Below are 21,975 nucleotides of genomic sequence, written 5' to 3'. Positions count from 1 at the left end.
GTGATGTGAGTGTATAATTAATGACATGGTCTTTGTGAGTCTTGTTGGCTACTCTGCTGGGTAAGTATTTGGCAAATTCAAGACACTGACACGTTCACAAAGGCCAGTGTGTTTGATGTCTCCATGTTTCGGATGCAACAATTATGTTTAGCTGTTGAGGAAGTGCGAGCAAGCAGATTTTACATGCAGAGTTGCACAAAATACCTAGGCTGTCAAAATATCTAGGCTGTCAGACATCAAATGCTTATCCAGATTCATTGTGGCGTGCAACGTTAAAGGGGTAGTTGGGGATTTAGCCAGTGAAACCCTTTATCTTCCTCCCAAGAGTCAGATGAAGATCTTCAGTTTGAAGGGTGTTGCCAACTAGCGTAAACACATTTGCTAACTACAGTTTGTCACATTACCAGAAGTCTAATGGAAAGGATAATATGCTAACTGTTCTCGTAGACTTCTTGTCAATGAGTTCATCCCAGCTAGCATTGCCTCAAATGAATGAAAGTAGATCAATGGCCTATTGAAGTAGATCAATGGCTTGATCGCCAAAATGTGGCACTAACCCTTGATTTAAAAAGAAAGGAGAATTGTTAAACACCAGCCTGGTCAGCACTCAATGAGTCAGATTCAGATAGCAGAAAGTCTACGATGGTTGTAAAATCCGAATGCATGTATGTCAAAATGCTTAGAGAGGAATAATGTGTATTTTGTACCTTTAAGTAAAGAGTTGTTTCCTAAATGTTGGAGTCCCCTCTGCTTTGGAGACACATACACTAGGCCAAACAGCCTGCATCAGAGATGTTGATTTATTCAACCCTACTTTGAAGCTTGGGTTGAATTATACATGAAATGTTCCTTCAGCCAGAAAAGGAACTACTTGTTTTTTTTCTATTTTTGGATTGAGATGTTTTCATTAGCTGCTGCACATATACTAACTATGCAGTTCATCAGCTGCATAAGAAATGATAAGTGTTATGTAAAGTGTATATGGTTGTCATGGTCTGTCATTGCAAAAGAATACCAGAGCATTGTCTGAAAAATGAAGTGGTGAAGACAAGAGGCTTGTTGAGCTATTTCTAGCTTGGCTGGTTATGTAGTTGTGACAGAGCAGGCTCATTGTTTGATTAATCACATAGGATGGGATGTTCCCGTCTTAGGACAATGAGAGGCAAGGCTTTCCGACATGGAGTTACTTAAGAAGTTATTTAAAAGTGAGAAATATTGTGAGGACCTCACCAAGAATAGATGAATCGCAGTCTGTGAAAAGAGTGAGTTTGAAGACATGTAGGGTTGATGGTAATTTCGGGTGATGTTCTAATTTCGGGTTACATAATTTTCAGAAATTATGTAAGGAAAGAAGAAAATTGTCTTGTACTGTTTTGAGTTTTTCTTTGTGCCTGGTGAGTTGAGTCATGTCTATGTCTCTGTAAAATTAAGTATGTTGTGCATAGTAGTGCAGAGAGGACAAGCAGTGTTTTTTGGAGAGATAAAGAAGTTATTTTATAATTTACACATGATTGTGACACATTGTGGTTTAGAACGTGAGGAAAATTGAAGGCCTTTGCAGTAAAGTAGTTGCCTCCAAAAGTAATGGAAGACATACCATTCTTAAACTGGCGTCATAAAATCCTCCACCAAAATTCAACTGTCAGATGGCTCTGTTCAAAGAGCACTGGGGGGATTGAAATGGTGTCTTTCAGAGTACGATGAATTCCCTTTAAAAAAATATATATATATCATAAACTTGATTGCATAAGTATACCTTTTCCACTCTGCCTCAGTCCATCTTAATTGAGCTTGGGCCCAGAGAAGGCAACATATAAAATGTTGAAACTGCGACATTTCATTGTTTCATAAAAAATAAATGCCCACTTTTAATTTGATGCCAGCAGCACATTACAAAAAAGCTGGGAAAGGGGCAACAAAAGACTGGAAAAGTTGTGTAATGCTATAACAAAGCATGCTGGAATGTCTCAATACGAGTCTTTCAGAAGTAAAGATGGGGAGGGGTTCACCACTCTGACTGCACAGGCAAATAGTGCAACAATTTAATAATAATGTTTCTCAATGTAAAATTGCAAAGAGTTTGGGGTTATACGGAACGTAATATCATTAAAAGATTCAGAGAATCCAGAGAAATCTCGGTATGCAAGGGACAAGGCCGAAAACCAATATTGGATGGCTGTGATCTTCGAGCCCTCTGGCGGCCCTGCATTAAAAACAGACAGAAGCAGACAGAAATCTCAAACAGAATAATCAATAGAATGCTAAAACACTGAACCGCAAGACGAATGCGAATGCCCTTTAGAAAATCTTGTATATCATAAACTGGATTGCATAAGTATACGTTTTCACATTTGGTTGCATTACAATGGAAAGGCTTTAATTGTGTTTTTTTCTGATTGATCTACACAAAGGCTTTTCTGACATATAAATCCTTATGTGAGCTGTATCATTTTTGTGTTTCTCATTGTAATAAATTGTTAGCCAATTACCTATGGGTGTAATGGAGATTAATATAATCTATCTATTCATTCATGGAGATATTATTTGTAGAATTAGGTATGTCTGTTCCTTGATCCTCCACATGTCGCAGGCCTATGATCAATAATATGGTTTATGCTTCACATTTGGAACATTGATTTCGCAATGCGTACACAGGAGCTGCCAAGTCATAATCTTACCAACTTTCTTGGATAATAATCACAGTTAAAAAAATCTACTCATTAGGCCTACTGGAACATGACACACAGTTGAAGGTAAGCTACCTCTTTTTGCACTTCTTGTTACTGTAGTTAGGGATTTATTAAAACAGCCTTTTAATTTTTTTTGTTTTCTGTATCCTGTGACTAGTTCTCTAGTTGGCAGTATCTATAGACAAGCTCTAGTTGGTTGAAAGTTGTCTGCATAGAACAAAATGGAGATGAGAGCACTCAAAAATCAATCAGGAGATTATTGTAAATCTACACTAGCTTTGCACAGTTTCTGGAATCAACACATGCATACTGATTACAGTGGCTAGCTAGTTTAGCTTATAACTGTTTAGAAAATGCCAGTAGCTACAGTGCCTTGCAGAATTATTGGTAGACTAGGTAAATATGACCAACAAAGGATGTGAAAAAAAACCGTTTGAGTCATCTCCTATGTTTGATGCATTGGGAGAAAACAGGAAGGTATTTGAGGACATTCCTCCATACAGAAACTCTCCAGAGTTGTTGGTCCATTGTAATTATTGTGGCTTCCATTTTTTTAATACAATAATTACTTGATCAAGAAAAAAAATAATCTTAGAATTTTCAATCAATGGTTAGATACATGTTTTTTTTCTATGTAAGATCAAAGTACTACTAAAAATAAAATAATTTGAGAAATGATTGTAATGTAATGAAAGTATTTGGCTCCCCCTTATGTTACAGGCCACAATATGACTCATTGTTTGTGTTGTTTATTTTTTCTCTAACTTGCTTAGTTTCATGAATACTTGATATACATCATATTTTGTGTTTCCGTCATGTGATAGAATATAGAGCATAAGTAAGCAGTCAGGTTAAAGTTCTATCTACACACAGTTTGTGGACAGGCTTTAGTGCTTGTAAAATGTATTTTGATACACTGCCAATTCTGCAGGTTTTCCCACTTACAAAGCATGTAGAAGTCTGTAATTTTTATCATAGGTACTCTTCAACTGTGAGTGATGGAATCTAAAAAAATCCAGAAAATCACATTGTATGATTTTTAAGTAATTAATTTGCATTTTATTGCATGACATAAGTATTTGATATATCAGAAAAGCAGAACCTAATATTTGGCACAGAAAACTTTGTTTGCAATTACAGAGATCATACATTTAATGTAGTTCTTGACCAGGTTTACACACACTGCAGCAGGGATTTTGGCCCAGTCCTCCATATAGACCTTCTCCAGATTCTTCAGGTTTCGGGGCTGTCGCTGGGCAGTACGGACTTTCAGCTCCCTCCAAAGATTTTGTATTGGGTTCTGGTCTGGAGACTGGCTAGGCCACTCCAGGACCTTGAGATGCTTCTTACGGAGCCACTCCTTAGTTGCCCTGGCTGTGTGTTTCGGGTCGTTGTCATGCTGGAAGACCCAGCCACGACCCATCTTCAATGCTCTTACTGAGGGAAGGAGGTTGATGGCCAAGATCGCGATACATGGCCCCATCCATCCTCTCCTCAATACGGTGCAGTCGTCCTGTCCCCTTTGCAGACAAGCATCCCCAAAGAATGATGTTTCCACCTCCTTGCTTCACGGTTGGGATGGTGTTCTTGGGGTTTTACTCATTCTTCTTCTTCCTCCAAACACGGTGAATGGAGTTTAGACCAAAAAGCTATATTTTTGTCTCATCAGATCACATGACCTTCTCCCATTCCTCCTCTGGATCATCCAGATGGTCATTGGCAAACTTCAGACGGGCTTGGACATGCGCTGGCTTGAGCAGGGGGACATAGCTTGCACTGCAGATTTTTAATCCATGATGGCGTTGTGTGTTACTAATGGTTTTCTTTGTGACTGTGGTCCCAGCTCTTTTCAGGTCATTGACCAGGTCCTGCCATGTAGTTCTGGGCCGATCCCTCACCTTCCTCATGATCATTGAGGCCCCACGAGGTGAGATCTTGCATGGAGCCCCAGAGTGAGGGAGATTGACCGTCATCTTGAACTTCTTCCATTTTCTAATAATTGCGCCAACAGTTGTTGCCTTCTCACCAAGCTGCTTGCCTATTGTCCTGTAGCCCATCCCAGCCTTGTGCAGGTCTACAATTTCATCCCTGATGTCCTTTCACAGCTCTCTGGTCTTGGCCATTGTGGAGAGGTTGGAGTCTGTTTGATTGAGTGTGTGGACAGGTGTCTTTTATACAGGTAACGAGTTCAAACAGTAATGAGTGGAGAACAGGAGGGCTAACAGGTCTGTGAGAGCCGGAATTCTTACTGGTAGGTAATCAAATACTTATGTTGTGCAATAAAATGCAAATTCACATTTGAAGTGTACTTATGATCAGAATTACAGACCTACATGCTTTGTAAATAGGAAAACCTGCAAAATCGGCAGTGTACCAAATACTCAAGTACTCCCCACTGTATATTAAGAACTATTATAAACACTATTACAGACAAAAACAATACATGAATAAGCACTGCAGTGAATACTACTGTAAATTAATTAAATATAGTAACACTACACTATTTAGAGCATGGTATTCTATAGGGTTTTATTCTTAAGTTTCATCACAGCAACATAGTTTCTAAAAGACTTCCATGAGTTCTTCCAAAATGCTTCCAAACAACTCAAAATATTTCTAATTGAGTCCTTGCAGGAATAGTCAAAACATGTCTGTGTTGTGTGTTGATGGAACACTGTAGAAGCAGAATGGAATGGTAGGGAAAGTTGCACCCCCTTGCTAAGAAAACAGGAGATGTAGCATGTGTGTCTTTGTGTGTGTGTGGAGTTTACATGATAACGATTAAAAGAAATAGAGAGCCAGGCCGACACGAAAGTGTGTGTTTGCAGCATGCAGTTGACATTCTATGGGCATTCACTTTGTTTTCCCGTGGGAATGTGTGAGAGCTGTAAGCTGTTGCCCTGACCTTGGAGAGAGGCTAAAGAGAGTAGAGCCCATCCTGGCCATATGTTGGAGCCTTCAGGTCAGCATGCTTCTGCATTCCCCCTGTCTACCCCAGCACACCCCAGAGGGGAAAAAGACACTACACTGCGCATTCAAAAATAGCAATGTAATGCATATTTGTTTGGGGCATTTTAGCACATTTTCTGTAGATAAAGAAAATAGATTAATGAAGTAGTAACACTTGCTGCACAGCCAACAATTCAATAGTTTTAGCTACGGACCGCTAACTCCTCTTTCAGTAAAAACATTCTCCCCTGTCTCTATTTAATTAATAGAGCTTAAAAATGCCTGAACATATATCTTAAAGAAATCTGTATGTGTATATCAGAAAATACATCTTTAGTCACTGGAGATAAAGCAAAAATGTTTTACTCTAAAAAGTTAAATGTAAACATTCTGACAGAAATGTGTAGAAGTAAAATAGCCGTTTAAACATTAGAATGGGGAAGACACAATCTAAGTAACTTTGACCGTGGTTTTATTGTTGGTGCCAAAAGTGGTGGTAGCTAGTAGCTAGCTGGGACAGCCACACAACTCATTAATAGTTAGTACGCCTTACTCTATGTAGTGAAGTCAGTGTTCAATCTAAAATGGAATAATAGATAAGTAAATCTTCTTTACCTTATGAAAAGACATTTGGACACTGATGAGGGCCTGGTCAAGTTGCTGCACATGCAATGTTTTTTTAATTAACCTGTTTTATATTGTGGAGTAGTTTATGGGTTTCTTGATCCTGCCCTTTCCTGATTATCTTGAAGAGCTGACCAATTTTCCAGACACATTTTTCAGAAAACATTGGTGTAAGCTATATATTTAAAGATTGCCATCAATTTATATATATTTAATATATATTTAATATATATACATATTATATATATATTTAAAGATTACATCCTTTTCCAGTTGATTTCTCGTTCTCATAATCTTAAATACTTTTTAAATTTAGATACTTTTCACAGGAGACTGTCATTTGTTGAGCCAATGTGGAAATTAATAATATTGCAAATATGTTAAAAAAATAAAAAAAATAAAAGTTAACTTCACACACACACACACACACACACACACACACACACACACACACACACACACAAACTAAAACACTCCCTCCAAATACCTAGATATCCCCAGGCTACCTCATAGCACATCTAAGTACTCCCACATATAAAGACACTACACTGCATCCAGAATACTAAAACTTTCACTTCAGTACTCCCACATATAAAGACACTACACTGCATCCAGAATACTTACACTTGGACCTCAGCACTCCCACATATAAATACACTACACTGCATCCAGAATAATAACACTTTCACCTCAGCACTCCCACATATAAACACACTACACTGCATCCAGAATACTAACACTTTCTTCTTCCCATTTTGCTCACATGTAGACACCCATGAAGCCCCCAGGCTCTTTTCACTTTCCTTGTGATTGTCCCAGAGGGCTCCTGGACACTCTTTAATGGCAGTCTTCCAACCAAGATTCCCGAGTCACTCTCTCACCCCCATCCCATCTCCCAGTGGGCATACCGGTGGTGAGGACAACAATGCTTGACCATTAAATGTTCGGACCGATTCCACAGAGTCTCATGACCATAAAGTTCATAAACATGCCTGTCCACACATGACCACCCATGCTCTTCTGACTCTGGTTGTGGACGTGTGTGGGTCTGCTGTTTTATGTGTATGTGTATGCGCGCAGTTGTGTGGAATTGTAGATGGCGGAAAATCCCATGTCCCATTTCATCTCTCAGGGCTCTGCATAACACCCAACAAACTAGCATGCCTCGACACGTCGGGAACAAGACACATTCACGGGCCTACCTGTCAGTCAGACCAGGATGTGCTGTTGTTAGTCATTTTGTTGATTTAGGCTACATGCTCAATGTTAGCATTAAACATTGTTGAAGTGAATCAAATTAAGATATATGCGTTTTGTCCCGTCACAATTTTATAATTGGGAAACAGTTGATTGTACAGTGGATTGTGTAATTATATATATACACCCCATTGTATTGTATGGCAGACTAAATCAAATTCACCATGGCATATTTTGAGGGGGCCAAATTGACCAGACATCATATCATGAACTTGCTAGTTCTTGATGCTCTGAATAAATTTCAGATATATAAAACAAATTCAAAACAGTCATGGTGGTGGCTACACCATATAATTGGTATGCAATACATTGGCATAGACTGGGGAGTTTTTCATTCAGCAGGACAAAAAGCAGATGCAGCCCAAATCTACACTGCAGTTGTTTACCAAAAACACAATGAATGTTTCAGTGGCCAAGTTATAGTTTGAAGTTCTATCGCATGACTGAAATTGCTGTTTCACCATTATCCCAAACACACTGACATAGTATCTGGTAAAGATATCTGGTAAAAAGTAAAAGCTTTCCCAAGAGGACTAATAGACATAATCACTGCCAAAGCTGTTTGTAACAGGCATTGACTCTGCAGGGTAAAAAGTGTATTATCTCCTTGATATTTAAACCAGAAAAGGAACCTGGCAAGCCTAGTTCATCCGGCCCGCAATTAAAAGTGATAAATTAATGATAAATGATAAGTGAAATGGTGGCCCCCGTGAGTGGCTGTGTCTTTAATCACTATACCACGGTGCTATACATTTGCCTCCTGTCGGTGTAGCATCTCGACATTAGACTTAATACGATTCCTTCTAGTGAAAAGAAGAGAGAATCGTGGAAACCCCTACTCTTTTACAGGCCAAAAATCATGCACGGATGCGTACTTGGAAAATCAACCAGAAATTGTCATTAGGCAATATTGACTTTATTTTATGCTTACTAAAACGTAGCTACTGAAGCTTGTACCCAGCTAAGTTTTTGTCTATCCTGAACAAAGCCTAATGCATGATTTGCTTTGACTGTGGCTATTGGTTGCAAGTCTGTGTCTCTAACCACTACGCTGTTTAAAAAGAATCAGGCAGGCTGGCAGAGACATTCACTCTTCTTGGCCGGCTCTGCTTATGCGGGCCGGCGAAAATATTTAGTCAAACTTTTTTCTTTCATTTCGAGTTTTGTCATCTCATCTTCATCTCATCTCATCTTCATCCGCCTATACGGTAGCAGCTCCAGCAGGGGACCCCAAACTTCCCTTTCCCGAGCCACATTTGCCAGCTCTGACTGGGGGATCCTGAGGCGTTCCCAGGCCAGTGTTGAAATATAATCTCTCCCCCTAGTCCTGGGCCTACCCTGAGGTTCCCTCCCAGCTGGACATGCCTGGAACACCTCCCTAGGGAGACGTCCTGGGGGCATCCTTACCAGATGCCCGAACCACCTCAACCGGCTCCTTTCGATGCAAAGGAGCAGCGGCTCTAGTCCGAGATTGCCCCCTTACTTGCGAACAAGACCCTGAGATACTTGAACTCCTTTACTTGGGGTAACGCCTCATTCCCTACTCGGAGGAGGCACTCCATCGGTTTCCTGCTGAGAACCATGGCCTCAGATTTAGAGGTGCTAATCCTCATCCCAACTGCTTCGCACTCGGCTGTGAACCGGTCCAGTGAATGCTGAAGGTCACAGACCGATTTAAAAAAAAAAATAAAAAATAAAAAAAGATTTGTGGAAAGGGGCCATGAAGGCAATACTTATGCAATTGTCTGTATCTGTGTCAATTTGGATTAAATTAATGTAATCCATAATAATCTTCTCTACTACTAATTACAAGTAACAGAAAGTATAATGTATATGTGAGGTTAATCCTGCACTTTAAATTAAATAAAGGCCTACATTATATTACCAGAGAAGGATTCCTGCTGTCTCCCTCTGTCGGTTGTCTGGTCTGGTGTGTTTTAGACCAGTGGTTCTCAAACCTTGCGGGGGGGCCCCCTGCTGTTTCATGTGTTAGATTTATTAACTCAATCAGCTTGTCAGTTATCAAGCTCTTAACTGCTTCATTCAAGTTAGCTAGTTCAGGGCAACAACAAAACTGTGAGAGGTTTGACAACCATCGGTTTAGCGTGCTGGGAATTTGATTAAGGACAGAATTAAATTAGTGTGTTTTATCTTAGAACCAATGAATGTGATAAGCTGAGGAGAACATTGCTAATAATGAGATTCATGTGGAGCCCAGTGATTACTATAGAGGGCCTGGGTGTGCGAAGCTGATCACAGCAGCCAGCATTCTGGAGAAGCACATCAGATTGGCCTGTAGCAGCCACAGACAATCAACCACTGGTACAATGCTGTCGCCTTTGTTAAGCTGCTTCACAGCAAAGACAGACTGACTGAGGTGATACATTAGGACCAAGATCACGTCCTCCATATGTTGGTCTATGTAATCCATAGACCTAGAATGGGTGCTTCAGGCAGGGTGTTTTGTGAAAGCACTTTGTGATAACTGTAAAAAGGCCTTTATAAATACATTTGATTGATTTATTGACGGTCTAATGCTACCATGGTGTAATTAAAACTCGGATGTCAAACCAAACCATTATGTCACACCCATAACAACCACTTATCACAGTCATTCATGCCTATTGCTTAAATTCAGGCAATACATATAATTGCAACACCCATATCAGCCTGCTGTAGGTGTATGTCTGAATTTAAAGGTCACATTATTGCCAGTGCTTTCTTCATCTACCAACAGTGTACTATGGTAAGCTTGGTGATTAATGGCAGCCATTGTGCAACCAAGTGCACCCTACGCCTCAGTGACTTTGGTTAAGTGGGTAATTATTCTGCCTCTACCTGAGGGGAAACAGTCTGGTTTTAGAACCAGTCGGTTTGTATTGGTTTGTTTAAGTCTAACTGAACCCAACAATTATATCAAGCCCTTTCCTTGCCAAATATCAAGCTTAACTTAAGACAAATTTATGTTGGTTTGTTTTGCGAAACGATAACAACCTTGTAGAAGGTTTAGTGCATTAACAATTTACATTCACAACATACTTGCCCTATGAGTTTATTCTACCCCTCTACCTCCTTTTGCTCACGGCATCCATGCCGGTCAAGTTTGCTCTATTCCTTTAAATGTCTTTTGAATAATAGAGTCTTTCTAGACTGGGATAGGCTGCAGCTTGATGGTTTGGCTAGGGGGCCTGGCCCTGTTCTGATGGAACTCTGTGGGCACAAAAGCCCTGCTGTCTCCCTGCCTCCCTGCTCCTGCCCCAGATGGCGCTTGGTCCGGGACAAGGATGGAGACGGACAGCATTACTCTTCACCCCACCCCCTTCCCCATTTACTATGGCACTTCAAACAGTCCCAAAACATGAGCAGCCAAGCCTTTGTTGGGCCCAGCAGGAGTTCCCCTTCATGTACAGATGGGAGTCTGAACAATCACACCCGGACCTCCACCTCCAGCTCTAATACGGGACCTGGGCCAACTCTGCCTTTCTGGTCAGGGGGAAGAGAAGTCAGCTGTGCACAAGACGGGATGAAACACTGTTTAGTCTTGGGAATGTGTCTGTCAGTCTTGTTGATTAATGTGTGAAGTCCCTTTCTATTCACTGACCATTGTCTTCCCAAACATACTGTATATTTAATCAGAAAAGAGATGCTTGATTCTGACCCTCGTCTCGTCTGTTGCTCTGTACCGCCTGTCTGCCTGTCTGTCTGCCTGTCTGTCTGCCTGTCTGTCTGCGTGGTGTGGTGTCCTGCTGGGAGTTGGCTGGGCCGTACAGTAGAGTACAGAAGCCCGTCAGGGGAAGGGCTGCTCTTTTACACTGATCCCACTCAGGACTGCAGTGCCGTAAAGCCATGGGTAGGCCTTCAGACATCAGCACATGTTCATATATTGATGTCTTCATGCCAGTAAAAGGAAATCCATGCTCACCTATGCCATACAATATTAACGATGCGTGAAGGAGCGTTAGGCTAGCTGTCGGCACAGAACAGCTCCTCAAGCAGTGCAGAATGTTTCCCCGGGTCACGTGCACATTTGGGTTTGGTCTGCTTAGATATGTCTTTGTTCGTGTCCGAGAGACCGATGTAGACAGTATGACAGCGTGGTGGTTTTTGAGAAAAAACTGTGTGTGTGTGGTAAATCTTGAAGCCTAGTCGATGTCATAGTATTTACCAATAACCGTGGGCACATTCGATTCAGCCAATGAATGTTTTGCTTAATAGGTTAATTTGTGCATATTTAATTGTCTGTGATATTGGAGATGTGTGGAAAAGTGAATGTGTCTATGTGTGTGTGTTCAGCCATATAGGGACAGAGTAATTGAATAGCCTGTGTGTGATCATCAGGGGCTGTGCAGCTCCTATCACGTATCTCTAATTACATTGTCAGGCTGTGATTACCCAGACCTCAGGGTCCACCACACTCAGCCTGGTCCACGTGGGCCAATTAAACCTTCACCGCCAACACAGCCCCTACTCGTCTATGAGTTCCATACATGCTTTTATGGGAATGCCTCTGTCCTCACGGATCACAGTAATGCATCCGTGTTTGTGTGAAAGGGTGTGATTTTTTTTGTTTTTATAATACAAATATACAGGAAACGTCTACCTTCAAAAGTGGCCCCTGTTAATCACATTTGTCAGTTATGCTGATTGACTCGCAATCTTCCAATGCTGAGGAGATTTGTGAGGTCATGAGATAATTAAAATCTACCTATCTAGCGTTCTTGGTCGGGATGATTACTTTATACAGACAGAATCTCTTCAGTATAGAGGATGTAGGACAAGGTTATAGGGACTAAAAAGGGCTGGGTGTCGCATCTCTTGTGGGGAGAAAATACGGTTAGTCTGCTTTCTAATGGACGAGCACTGGTGGAGCCCTACACAACAATGTCTCTGTCTCGGGGGAGGTGTCAGTGATACACTCTCAGTTCGGGGGCAGGTTGAGAGTGGGGGTGATCTGTAGTGTGACACGCCATCAGCCTCTCCCTTTCCCCGTCTCCCTGCTGAGAGGGTGACCCTGCTGTGGGAGACAGGCTCCTGGGAGGGATGGCTTGGGATTACACCCCCTCTGGTTCCCAGCTGAGACGATGGGAGCCCACCCAGACGCTCTCCATCATGGGCAGCACCCAACACAGGCCAACCTGATAGGCTGTGAACTTGGCCACGGCACACGCTAATGATTTCTATACAAGCTGATTTACTGGCAGTCTCAGGGGTGTGTGTGTGTTAACCCTCCAACATGGGGTCTGGTGTCAGATATGGGTGTATTTGCTATCTCTGTGGTGTTCCGAAGCAGTCCTCTCTGGACGGCGGCATGCTTTCCTCTGTCGGGCTGTGCTGGGGTAGAGCTGGAGGATTATTCACTGTCACATGGGGTTCCCATCACTGCCTCCTGTGTGTCTGTCTCTCCGTGGAACATCTGTCGAAATCATTTGGTCATGTGACATGCCAAACCTAAGAATGGTGTTGCTAGGGTTAGAACACAGCTGTTCAGATGTTTTGGTGTAATGCTTATCAGTTCACAGAGATGTAGTTGTAATGTACGTCATTACGAGTTCATTTGTTCATGTGCTTGAAGGGAACGGGGTTCACTCATTAGCGTAGCTAGAGTGACGATCTGATTCTCTTCCTGTGCTGCTCTTACTGCTTCCTCTAACGCCAAGGTGATGGATACTGGGGTGTTGACAAAGTAAATGGGACATGCAGGAAGGGGATGTCACATGCCCACAATGCAGAGTGAGGGTTGTGGGTAATGTGGATTTGTTTTGGGATACCCCTTCCCCACCTAGCATTGTAATGTTGTGTGAGTGCTGGCTCCACTCTCTATAACCCAGATGGGCTGAAATCTAGGCCAAATCTCAGTACATGATGAGCTCATCTCTGTCTTTCTCTCTCTAGCAAGCTGGTTTGGCTTCAACTGAGCTTAAAGATATTCACGAGAGACTCAGTAAAATATCTGAATTGTTGCTATATAGCTAGCTAGCTCCCACTCTCTCTTGCAGTCTGCCCCCCCTCGCATAATTTCTCTCTCAATCTGTCTTTTTCTTTCTCTCTCTCTTTCTCTCTCTCTCTCAAATGCATGCCAGTTGTATGCTGAACTCACTGAATTTGCCGGCCTCTGAATCTCAATGAGGTGTCCAGGTTCCCTGCAGGCAAGAGGAGAGGAGTTGGGCTGGCACTGCTAGAACTGGCCTGGTGCTATTAGAACTGGCCTGGCGCTGCTAGAACTGGCCTGGCTCTGCTAGCTGCTGGGGCCTGTAGCTAACGGGGGAGGACCGGGAGGAATTCCTTTATGATGGTAATCCCTAATCCTCATGCTGCGGAATGGATGCCCTGGCTGATTAATTGGCACTCCTTCTCCCTGATGAAGTGGGTCAAGTTCATCTGTCAACCGACCATAATTGAACTGTGGAAACTGACTTAGAAATTACAGTCATGCAAAAAAGTAGAGCTCCTGGAAAGTTATGTTTTTATACATATTTAGACATACATATCTGAGCTAAATTCTAATCACATTCATTAATAAATATAATCCAATTTAACGAATCGCATGAAAAAAAGGTAAACGTGAAACTATCTATGTTATCAACCGAAATGCAATTGTTAGAACAAAAAGTAAGTATATTCCTTGCTTCAATAGCTGGTGTTGCCCCCTTATTCCAGAAATAACTTCACCTAGCCATTTATTGTAATTGTCAGTATCAGTATCTTACATCAACTGGGAGGGATTTTTGTCCACTCTTTGCAGTGTAGCTTAAACTGTGTCATGCTTTGAGGTCTTACTACATGGCGTGTTTCAAGTACTCACAATATTTAGCTGTGGTTGAGATCTGGGCTTTGACTCCAAAACCCTCAATTTCTTCTTTTTGAACAATTCCGCTGAAGCTTTGCTTGTGTGTTTCTTCTTTTTGAACCATTCTGCTTTAGATTTGCGTGTGTTTTGGATCATTGTCCTGTTGCAAGACCCTGTTCTGTTCAGCTTTATAATTTATGGCTTCACTTTCTCCTTCATTCTTTATGGTTGTTATAAAAATCTTCTGTTCAGAGGCAGTGTTTAAATTTTCTCCAAACATGGCGTTTGGCATTGCAGCCAAACTCCAACTACACTCCTGTCTAAATATTTATTTATTGTAGTTTTGGCCAGCTGTTGTCTTGCAGATGTCTTTATTCTTTTTTGAGAGCAGAGGCTTCTTCATTTCCGACCTCCCATGTAGGCCAGGTTTGTGCCGTCTCCTTCAGAAAGTTGACTCATGCACTTCGACATTGATTGTGGCGAGAGGCCTGTGGATCCCTGAATGTTCTATGAGCATCTTTTTTGGGACAAGCTGTCCTATGTACTGTAGATTGCCAATGTTCTGGACTTTTCCACATTTGTAGATGCTCTATTGGACAATGGAACGATATACTTTCAATTGTTCGGATATGGCTTAGTCACCCTTCCCAGTCTCACAAGCATCCATATTTCTTATGAGGGTGTTGGATAGGTGTGAAAATGAATATGAATTAGTTTTCTTTGCATTATTTGAGGTCTGAAAACAATTTTTAAAAAAAGGGGGTTATTTTAACCAGTTGTTATTTTTTACAAATAAATACCCTAAATGACAATATTTTTATTTGGAATTTGGGAGTAATGTTGTCAGTAGTTTATAGAAAACAAAACTGATAATTTTGCCAGAGGTGTGTGTGTGTGTGTGTGTGTATTATCATTTTCTATGGTTTTACTGTTGAAACATATACATATACATTTTTCAACAACATAATACTAATGTTTTAACTTAGGAAGAGTTCAGAAATCAATATTTGGTGGAATAACCCTGATTTCATGTACCTTGGCATGCTCTCCACCAATTTGTCACATTGCTGTTGGGTGACTTTATGCCACTCCTGGGACAAAATTTCAAGTAGCTTGGATTTGTCTGATGGCTTGTGACCATCCATTTTCCTCTTGATCAAATTCCAGAGGTTTTCAATGGGGTTCAGGTCTGGAGATTGGGCTGGCCATGACAGGTTCTTGATCTGGTAGTCCTCCATCCACTCCTTGATTGACCTGGCTGTATGGCATGTTGCATTGTCTTGCTGGAAAAAACTATTTTCAGAGTTGGGGGCCATTGTCAGAGCAGAAGGAAGCAGGTGTTGTTCCAGGATAACCTTGTACTTGGCTTGATTCATGTGTCCTTCACAAAGACAAATCTGCCAGATTCCAGCCTTGCTGAAGCATCCCCAGATCATCACCAATCCTCCACCAAATTTCACAGTGGGTGCGAGACACTGTGGTTGTAGGCCTCCCCCGGTCTCCGTCTAACCATTAGACAACCAGGTGTTGGGCAAAGCTGAAAATTTGACTCCTCAGAGAAGATTACCTTACTCCATTCCTCTACGGTCCAATCCTTAGGATCTTTTGCAAACTTCAGCCTGGCTCTTCTTTGCTTCTCATTGATGAGGGCTTTTTTCTAGCTTTGCACAACTTCAGCCCTGCCCTTAGGAGCCTGTTTCGAACCACCCTCGCCTTGCACCCCCCCCCCCCCCCCCCCCCCCCCCCCCCCAGTTGCTGTTTGCCATTCTTTTTGTAGGTCGCTTGATGTCATCCTACGGTTGTTGAGTGACATTCGAATGAGTTGACGGTCATCTCGGTCAGTGGACAGTCGTTTTCGCCCTCTGCCAGTCTGTGGCTTTGTTCTCCTCAATGTCTGTTGCTTGACCTTGTTCTTATGAACCCCCATCTTCGAAATTTTCAGGATGGAAGCAACCTGACGCTCACTGTATCCCTCTGCCAGTAAAGCCAGAATTTAACACTGCTTTTCCTCACTCAAAGCTTTTCTTTTCAAATCTTGTTTCATGCTGAATAGTTATTACTTATTCAAATTGCCTTTGAGGTACTACTTGCACTGTTTTTGCCATCCAGCTGGTCCTATTGCAAGAGGATTGTGATGACCACAGCAGTTTTTTTTTAATACTTTTCCTCATTAAATTTGATTTGGTTCAGGTAATCACCTAATAAGTACCTCACTAATTAAAATGAGGTGTGCCTGTGTTGGAATTTAACAGAGACTGGAATGGAATGGCTGCCATACATTTAGAGATGCTGATTTAAGAAAAATTAGGAGTGGTCTCTTAATTTTTCCCAGAGCTGTATATATACCAGGAGGTCTTATTCACATTACTGCATAAATTGCAGAAAGGGGCAGGTGTTTTTCTTCAGGGCCTGTCTCTGCTGGAATGTGGATTGTGTTCCCAGAGCTCCAGAGTGTTTGATGTGATGTGTTTCATGTCCACATCGACAGAGGGGAGGTCATTGGGGTCTCTGGTTTCATCGGTCCCGTTTTGTTTCTGTAGTCTGTGCAGCCTGACGTTCCCTGACAGTGATGGAGCGACAGATCAGATGTTCTCCTCTGGTTCCGTGGAGTAGACTGCTCCCACCCACTGTCTCCAGAGTGTAGTCAACGCCTCCTCTTGTTTAATATCTCCCACACAGTCAGTGCTGCAATTTGTAAAAGGCCTACACAGAAATGTCCCACTAATTATTTGCCAAAACTGTCCTTCATATCTCATTCTTTTTGAACAGAGATACTCAGTAGGCAGATGTGTTTAATGGTGAATAGGCGTCTGACAAGCATTGATGTTTGTTGTGCTCCCATTCTGCCTTTCATGGCTTGTCTCTGCCATGTGAGATCTGACTGAATGGTTGCCCCTGGTTGCTCTTATCCTCATGTGACTGTTAATTCCCAGAAAACCATGAAAGAAAGGAATACGTGTCTTGTGATTGGAGGAGATTAAACATTTTTTGAATCCATTCTCGTTTGGCTTCAACTGAGATTTAAGATGTACACTAGAGACGCGGGTGTGGATCTTAGATCTGTCCAGAATCTTAATGCAGTCTTTGGTTTGAGATTAGTAATGAGAGAAACAAGGCCTGTCTTGTGAACGGCAGTGGCGGTGCCTTGGCAAAATCACTAGGGAAGCCAATCCAGGAACAAAAAAATGACAAGCCAATATTATTCATGACCTACTAATAAATATTGATTGAATAAATTAATTAATGTGTTTATGTTATTAGAAACCGAAGGGCAAATCTGTTGAAGTAAATGATGAGGATAATGTTTGGAACAAACTGTTAAATGTAACACGTCTTATTCATTATGGCCCAACATGATTTTTGGAATACTAAACAACAGGGTTATAGTAACAAAGAATTTGCAAATCATGGAGTAAGCAGAAAACTGCTTCCCCTATTCAAGCACCATTTTAAACTTAATAATAATAAGTATTTAAACCTAAGTAATTCCAGTCAACTAAATAATCACATTTTTCTTATAGTCTACTACGTAATCGCCTGTTATTGTAGTCTATCAAAAGTCTCCTAAAGTCTAATAGTCTACTAAATTATCCCCTGTTCTTATAGTCTAGTGTGTGTGTGTGTGTGTGTTTGTGTGTGTGTGTGTGTGTGTGTGTGTGTGTGTGCAATATAGAAATAGGGTTTAAACATCTACATGTTTTGGCCTTTACATCCCTCACCCTCCAAGCCGTTCCTCTACGTTTCTTCCCTGCAACCCTCTTTTTATGTAAAGCTGGGACACCAGGTGGGTCCAGTTACTGATGAGGTAGAACAGAAAACCAGCAGGCTCCAGACCTTGTAGGGTAAGAGTTGCGTATACCTTCTGGTTTAGGCCATCAGGTAAAAACACTGTCCTATACACAGACACAGGGCTTAAGCCAGTTTATTACAGGAACTTAACAAACAGTATTTCAGGAACTCAATCTTTGTTACATTTTAATTTACATATCAGTTCCCTACTTGGGATGCAAGCATGCACTACTGAAGAAAACACAACACCTATGTGGGGACACATACACACTCACACGTCGCTTCACACGCGATTGTCTTGCAGATGCAGTTGCTTGTCGCTTCCCTCCGCTCTGCATGTGGTTGCCATGGTACCGGGAGCCAGAGCCTTCACAAAATCCTTCACGGAGCACTGCAGAGCTCACCTTCACAGTGGCATGTGCTGTACAGCAAAGCTGACAGAGACTAGGCTGGTGATCAATGGGATCAGACACTGATAAACGTCACATTAACAGGAAGTTGCATAGAAGTTGCATATGATACATCACTTAGAGTTAAATGCCCTCTCCAGAGTGTAGTCAACGCTTACTACTTTACATCTGCAACTCTGATCGTAATCAGCAGTATGGTATATATCACTCTGGTGTCGACACTCATTTCAGTTAGCACCTGCCAATGACGGAATACATTTCAAAGACCCTTAAGCTTGACACTCTCATGTCACCTTACTCATACAATAACAAAATAACAAATATACTGATATCTAACAACTGAACTTGCTAAATGAATTGCTTAATTCGGTGATATGTCAGTGATAAACTGCTAGTGTGGTAAGAATCAAAGAGGTGGTGAAACAGAGCGGCCTGCTTGTTGTGAATGGATAGTGTTCGTAGTAAGGTAACTAAAGCAGCTGTATTGCAGACAGTGCTATTTGTGAATGGAAGAGCTGCAGTGAGTCTCTACCAGAGAGGAGGGGGATGCTATCCTCCAGGCGCCACCTGATTGGCCGGCTCTCTGAGGCGGTAGTAGCTGCCAACCATTTGGGAGGGGTACTGTGCTCATCAAGACAGGGAGATGGGCCTGCTTCATTACAGCCACACTCAATCTCAACTTCAGGGGACAGTGACACGTGTTCCTCAGGGCTCCTCTCCATCCACCCTTCTCCCCTTTACAGACCTTTTCATGGCCATTGTTTACTGATTCAGCAGGCTGCTTCTTTAAATAAGGGCAGCATAATTCTAGAGTCCTTACACGCCGTAACCTTTTGTACTGGGGTGTGGTTCCGGTCGTGTAAGGTATTTTAATGGCCTGTTCACAATGAGTGTTGAACTCATGGTTGATCAGCTGTCTCAGATTCACCAGCCATTGTTGATTAAATCCACATAAAAGGAGCTTCATTAGCAAGGTTTATTTTGGGAGCTTAGGGGAGCTTTTATTTGAGGCAGAACCCGGGGAATATGTGTCAACTGTAGAGCTATTACACGGACACAGTCAGCGCAGCAGGCAGGACGTCTCTCACATCATCGACATACTGATGTGGCTGACTGCTTCTGGGAATGAATGTGGGTAACCATGTGCCCCTGTGTGGAATATAACCACGCTAAATCCTAGTGTCATTTCAGCCCTGTCTTTCAGGAGCATTCCTTGTTCCCATCGATCACTCGTTCAGACGTATTGATTAGTGGAAGACTGTCAGTAATCAGGCTGCTCTTCCGGAGAATTTGATCAGAGCCAACCTCTATCTGTGCTACTGGATGGATGAGGTTTGTTCTCCCTAGGTGTATGTTGTCCCTGTGTGTCCGCAGCCCTCACCTGCTCTCTGTCTCTCTTTCCCTCCCCCAGATCTGTCCAAGAACAGGCTCACAGAGATCCCTCCAGAGGTGTGTCTCTTCGCCCCCCTCGAGTCCCTCAATCTCTATCATAACTGCATCAAATGCGTCCCAGAAGCCGTCATCAACCTGCAGATGCTGACCTATCTCAATGTCAGGTCAGTGATGACTCATAGAGCACTGGGAAGTGATTGGTTGACCCAGTGACCTCAAATTGTAACAGGATATCGCCATGTTATCTTCAGATAGAGGAGATGCAAGGGGAATTATTGACTTATCTCAGGGATTCGGTGTTACCTTTTCACCGTTTCTACAGCACCAAGCTCTTTTCCCCCTCCACAGTGCGAGAAAAACGCTGCACTTATTAAGTTTACTTCCACCACAAATAGCATCTATAAAATGTATAGATTTTTCCACTGGCTGTTATAACAACGTATTAGCCAGTAATAGCCTTACTAGTATCTATTAACTTTATTCTTGGAATAGTCATAAGAATTGAGCAATTGCTCGCAAGACTGAAGATGAACTATACACTGCCAAGCTATTTCATTTCATGGCACAAACAACGTTAGTTTTTATTTTGTTCTTGAATGACATTGATACAATAACTATCAATACAGGTGACGATAACTAACTTGTTCGTCAAGTGAAAAGACGAGAGAATTGTGGGAACCCCTCCTCTTTTACTGCCCAAGGGGTTTTCATCTAGCCTATATTACCCCAAAAATCCACTGGAAATAGTCGCAATATTACCGTAAACAGTTTTAGTTTAGGCTTACTGTAACGTAGCTCCTGAAGGTTGTAGCCAGATACGTTTTTGTCTATCCGGAACAAATCCTAATGCATAATTTTTTTTTAATGTGACGAGATTTGAACACGAGACCTATTGTTTGGAAGTCCGTGTCTCTTACCACGACGCTATTTAACAAGGGTCGGTCGGTCAGTCAGTCAGTGACATTCGCTCTTCTTGGCCGGCTCTGGCAGAAATAGCAACGTAATCTGGTCCTCTTGCTAATATTGATATAATATTGTTTCAAACTGCAGAGAGACATGCATTGCTCAACATCTTTCCTTGATGTCTCCGCCATTTTAACAACTGTGATGAAGCCTGAATACTGACTGTTCACATGAATGCTGTGTTTCTGTAGCCGGAACCTTCTTTCAACATTGCCAAAATACCTGTTCAACCTCCCACTCAAAGTGCTGGTGGTGAGCAACAACAAGCTGGTGTCCCTCCCAGAAGAGATTGGGAAGGCCAAAGAGCTGATGGAACTGGTAATTACCTGCCCACAATGTCTGGCTGTCTGTCTGCGTGTGTGTGTGTGTGTGTACATTCCCTTAATGTTTAAATCTGCAGGTATGTGTGTGTATTTATTACTGTGCACATTCATGTGTATTTGTAATCTGTGTCCAATCTTTGTTCCTGACAGCCTGTTAATTTCCTCCCCCTGTAGGACATCAGCTGTAATGAGATCCAGGTGCTGCCCCCTCAGGTTGGGAGGCTTCAGGCCTTAAGGGAACTCAACATCAGGAGGAACTGTCTTCACATGCTGCCAGAAGGTACCAAGCCCCTCCCTCTCCCTAACCAATGGCTTCTCTCTGGTCCCCTGTGCCAGGACAGATACCATCTACGTGCACCACAATCACCTAAAACCTGTGCCACTTATGTTGTCTTTCGATTTTCACTTCATCTGTCTCTCTCCGTCTCCCTCTCTCTCTCCAGAGCTGGCGGACTTGCCACTCATCAGACTGGACTTCTCCTGCAATAAGATCACAGAGATCCCTCCTGTCTACAGGAAACTCAGGCAGCTGCAACACATCATCTTGGACAACAACCCTATGCAGTCCCCTCCTGCCCAGGTACGTTGTTTTCTCTTTACTGGCGACGTAGGAATACACACTGCCATCTCATCATGTTGCAGACGAGTAATACACAGATTAACCTCAGTTTGGTAACAGGCGTAGTAACAACTCCCCCTAGCAGTGAAAGTATTTTCATATACTACAGTCTCTGAGGAACAATTGCACCATCTAGTGGGCAGTTGTGTCCTCTAATTATTTCATTTCTTCT

The 21,975-nt window shown here is 42.2% G+C and overlaps 1 protein-coding gene across 4 annotated transcripts in view; it reads left to right on the top strand.

The window, feature by feature from the left end:
• lrch2 (leucine-rich repeats and calponin homology (CH) domain containing 2) overlaps positions 1-21,975 on the top strand; it is an 85,742-nt gene that overhangs the window by 1,694 nt on the left and 62,073 nt on the right. For all 4 annotated transcript variants that reach the window (XM_020048475.3, XM_020048473.3, XM_020048474.3 and 1 more), the window contains exons 2-5: positions 19,918-20,062; positions 21,053-21,179; positions 21,359-21,464; positions 21,628-21,764. In XM_020048475.3, coding sequence (XP_019904034.1) covers positions 19,918-20,062; positions 21,053-21,179; positions 21,359-21,464; positions 21,628-21,764 — 515 coding nt within the window. The remainder of the gene's footprint in view (positions 1-19,917; positions 20,063-21,052; positions 21,180-21,358; positions 21,465-21,627; positions 21,765-21,975) is intronic.

This window comes from Esox lucius, chromosome 7 (assembly GCF_011004845.1).
Source record: "Esox lucius isolate fEsoLuc1 chromosome 7, fEsoLuc1.pri, whole genome shotgun sequence".
NCBI classification, from domain to species: domain Eukaryota; kingdom Metazoa; phylum Chordata; class Actinopteri; order Esociformes; family Esocidae; genus Esox; species Esox lucius.
The sequence above is the reverse complement of the archived record's forward strand: the minus strand, read 5'-3'. Positions and strand labels throughout refer to the sequence as shown.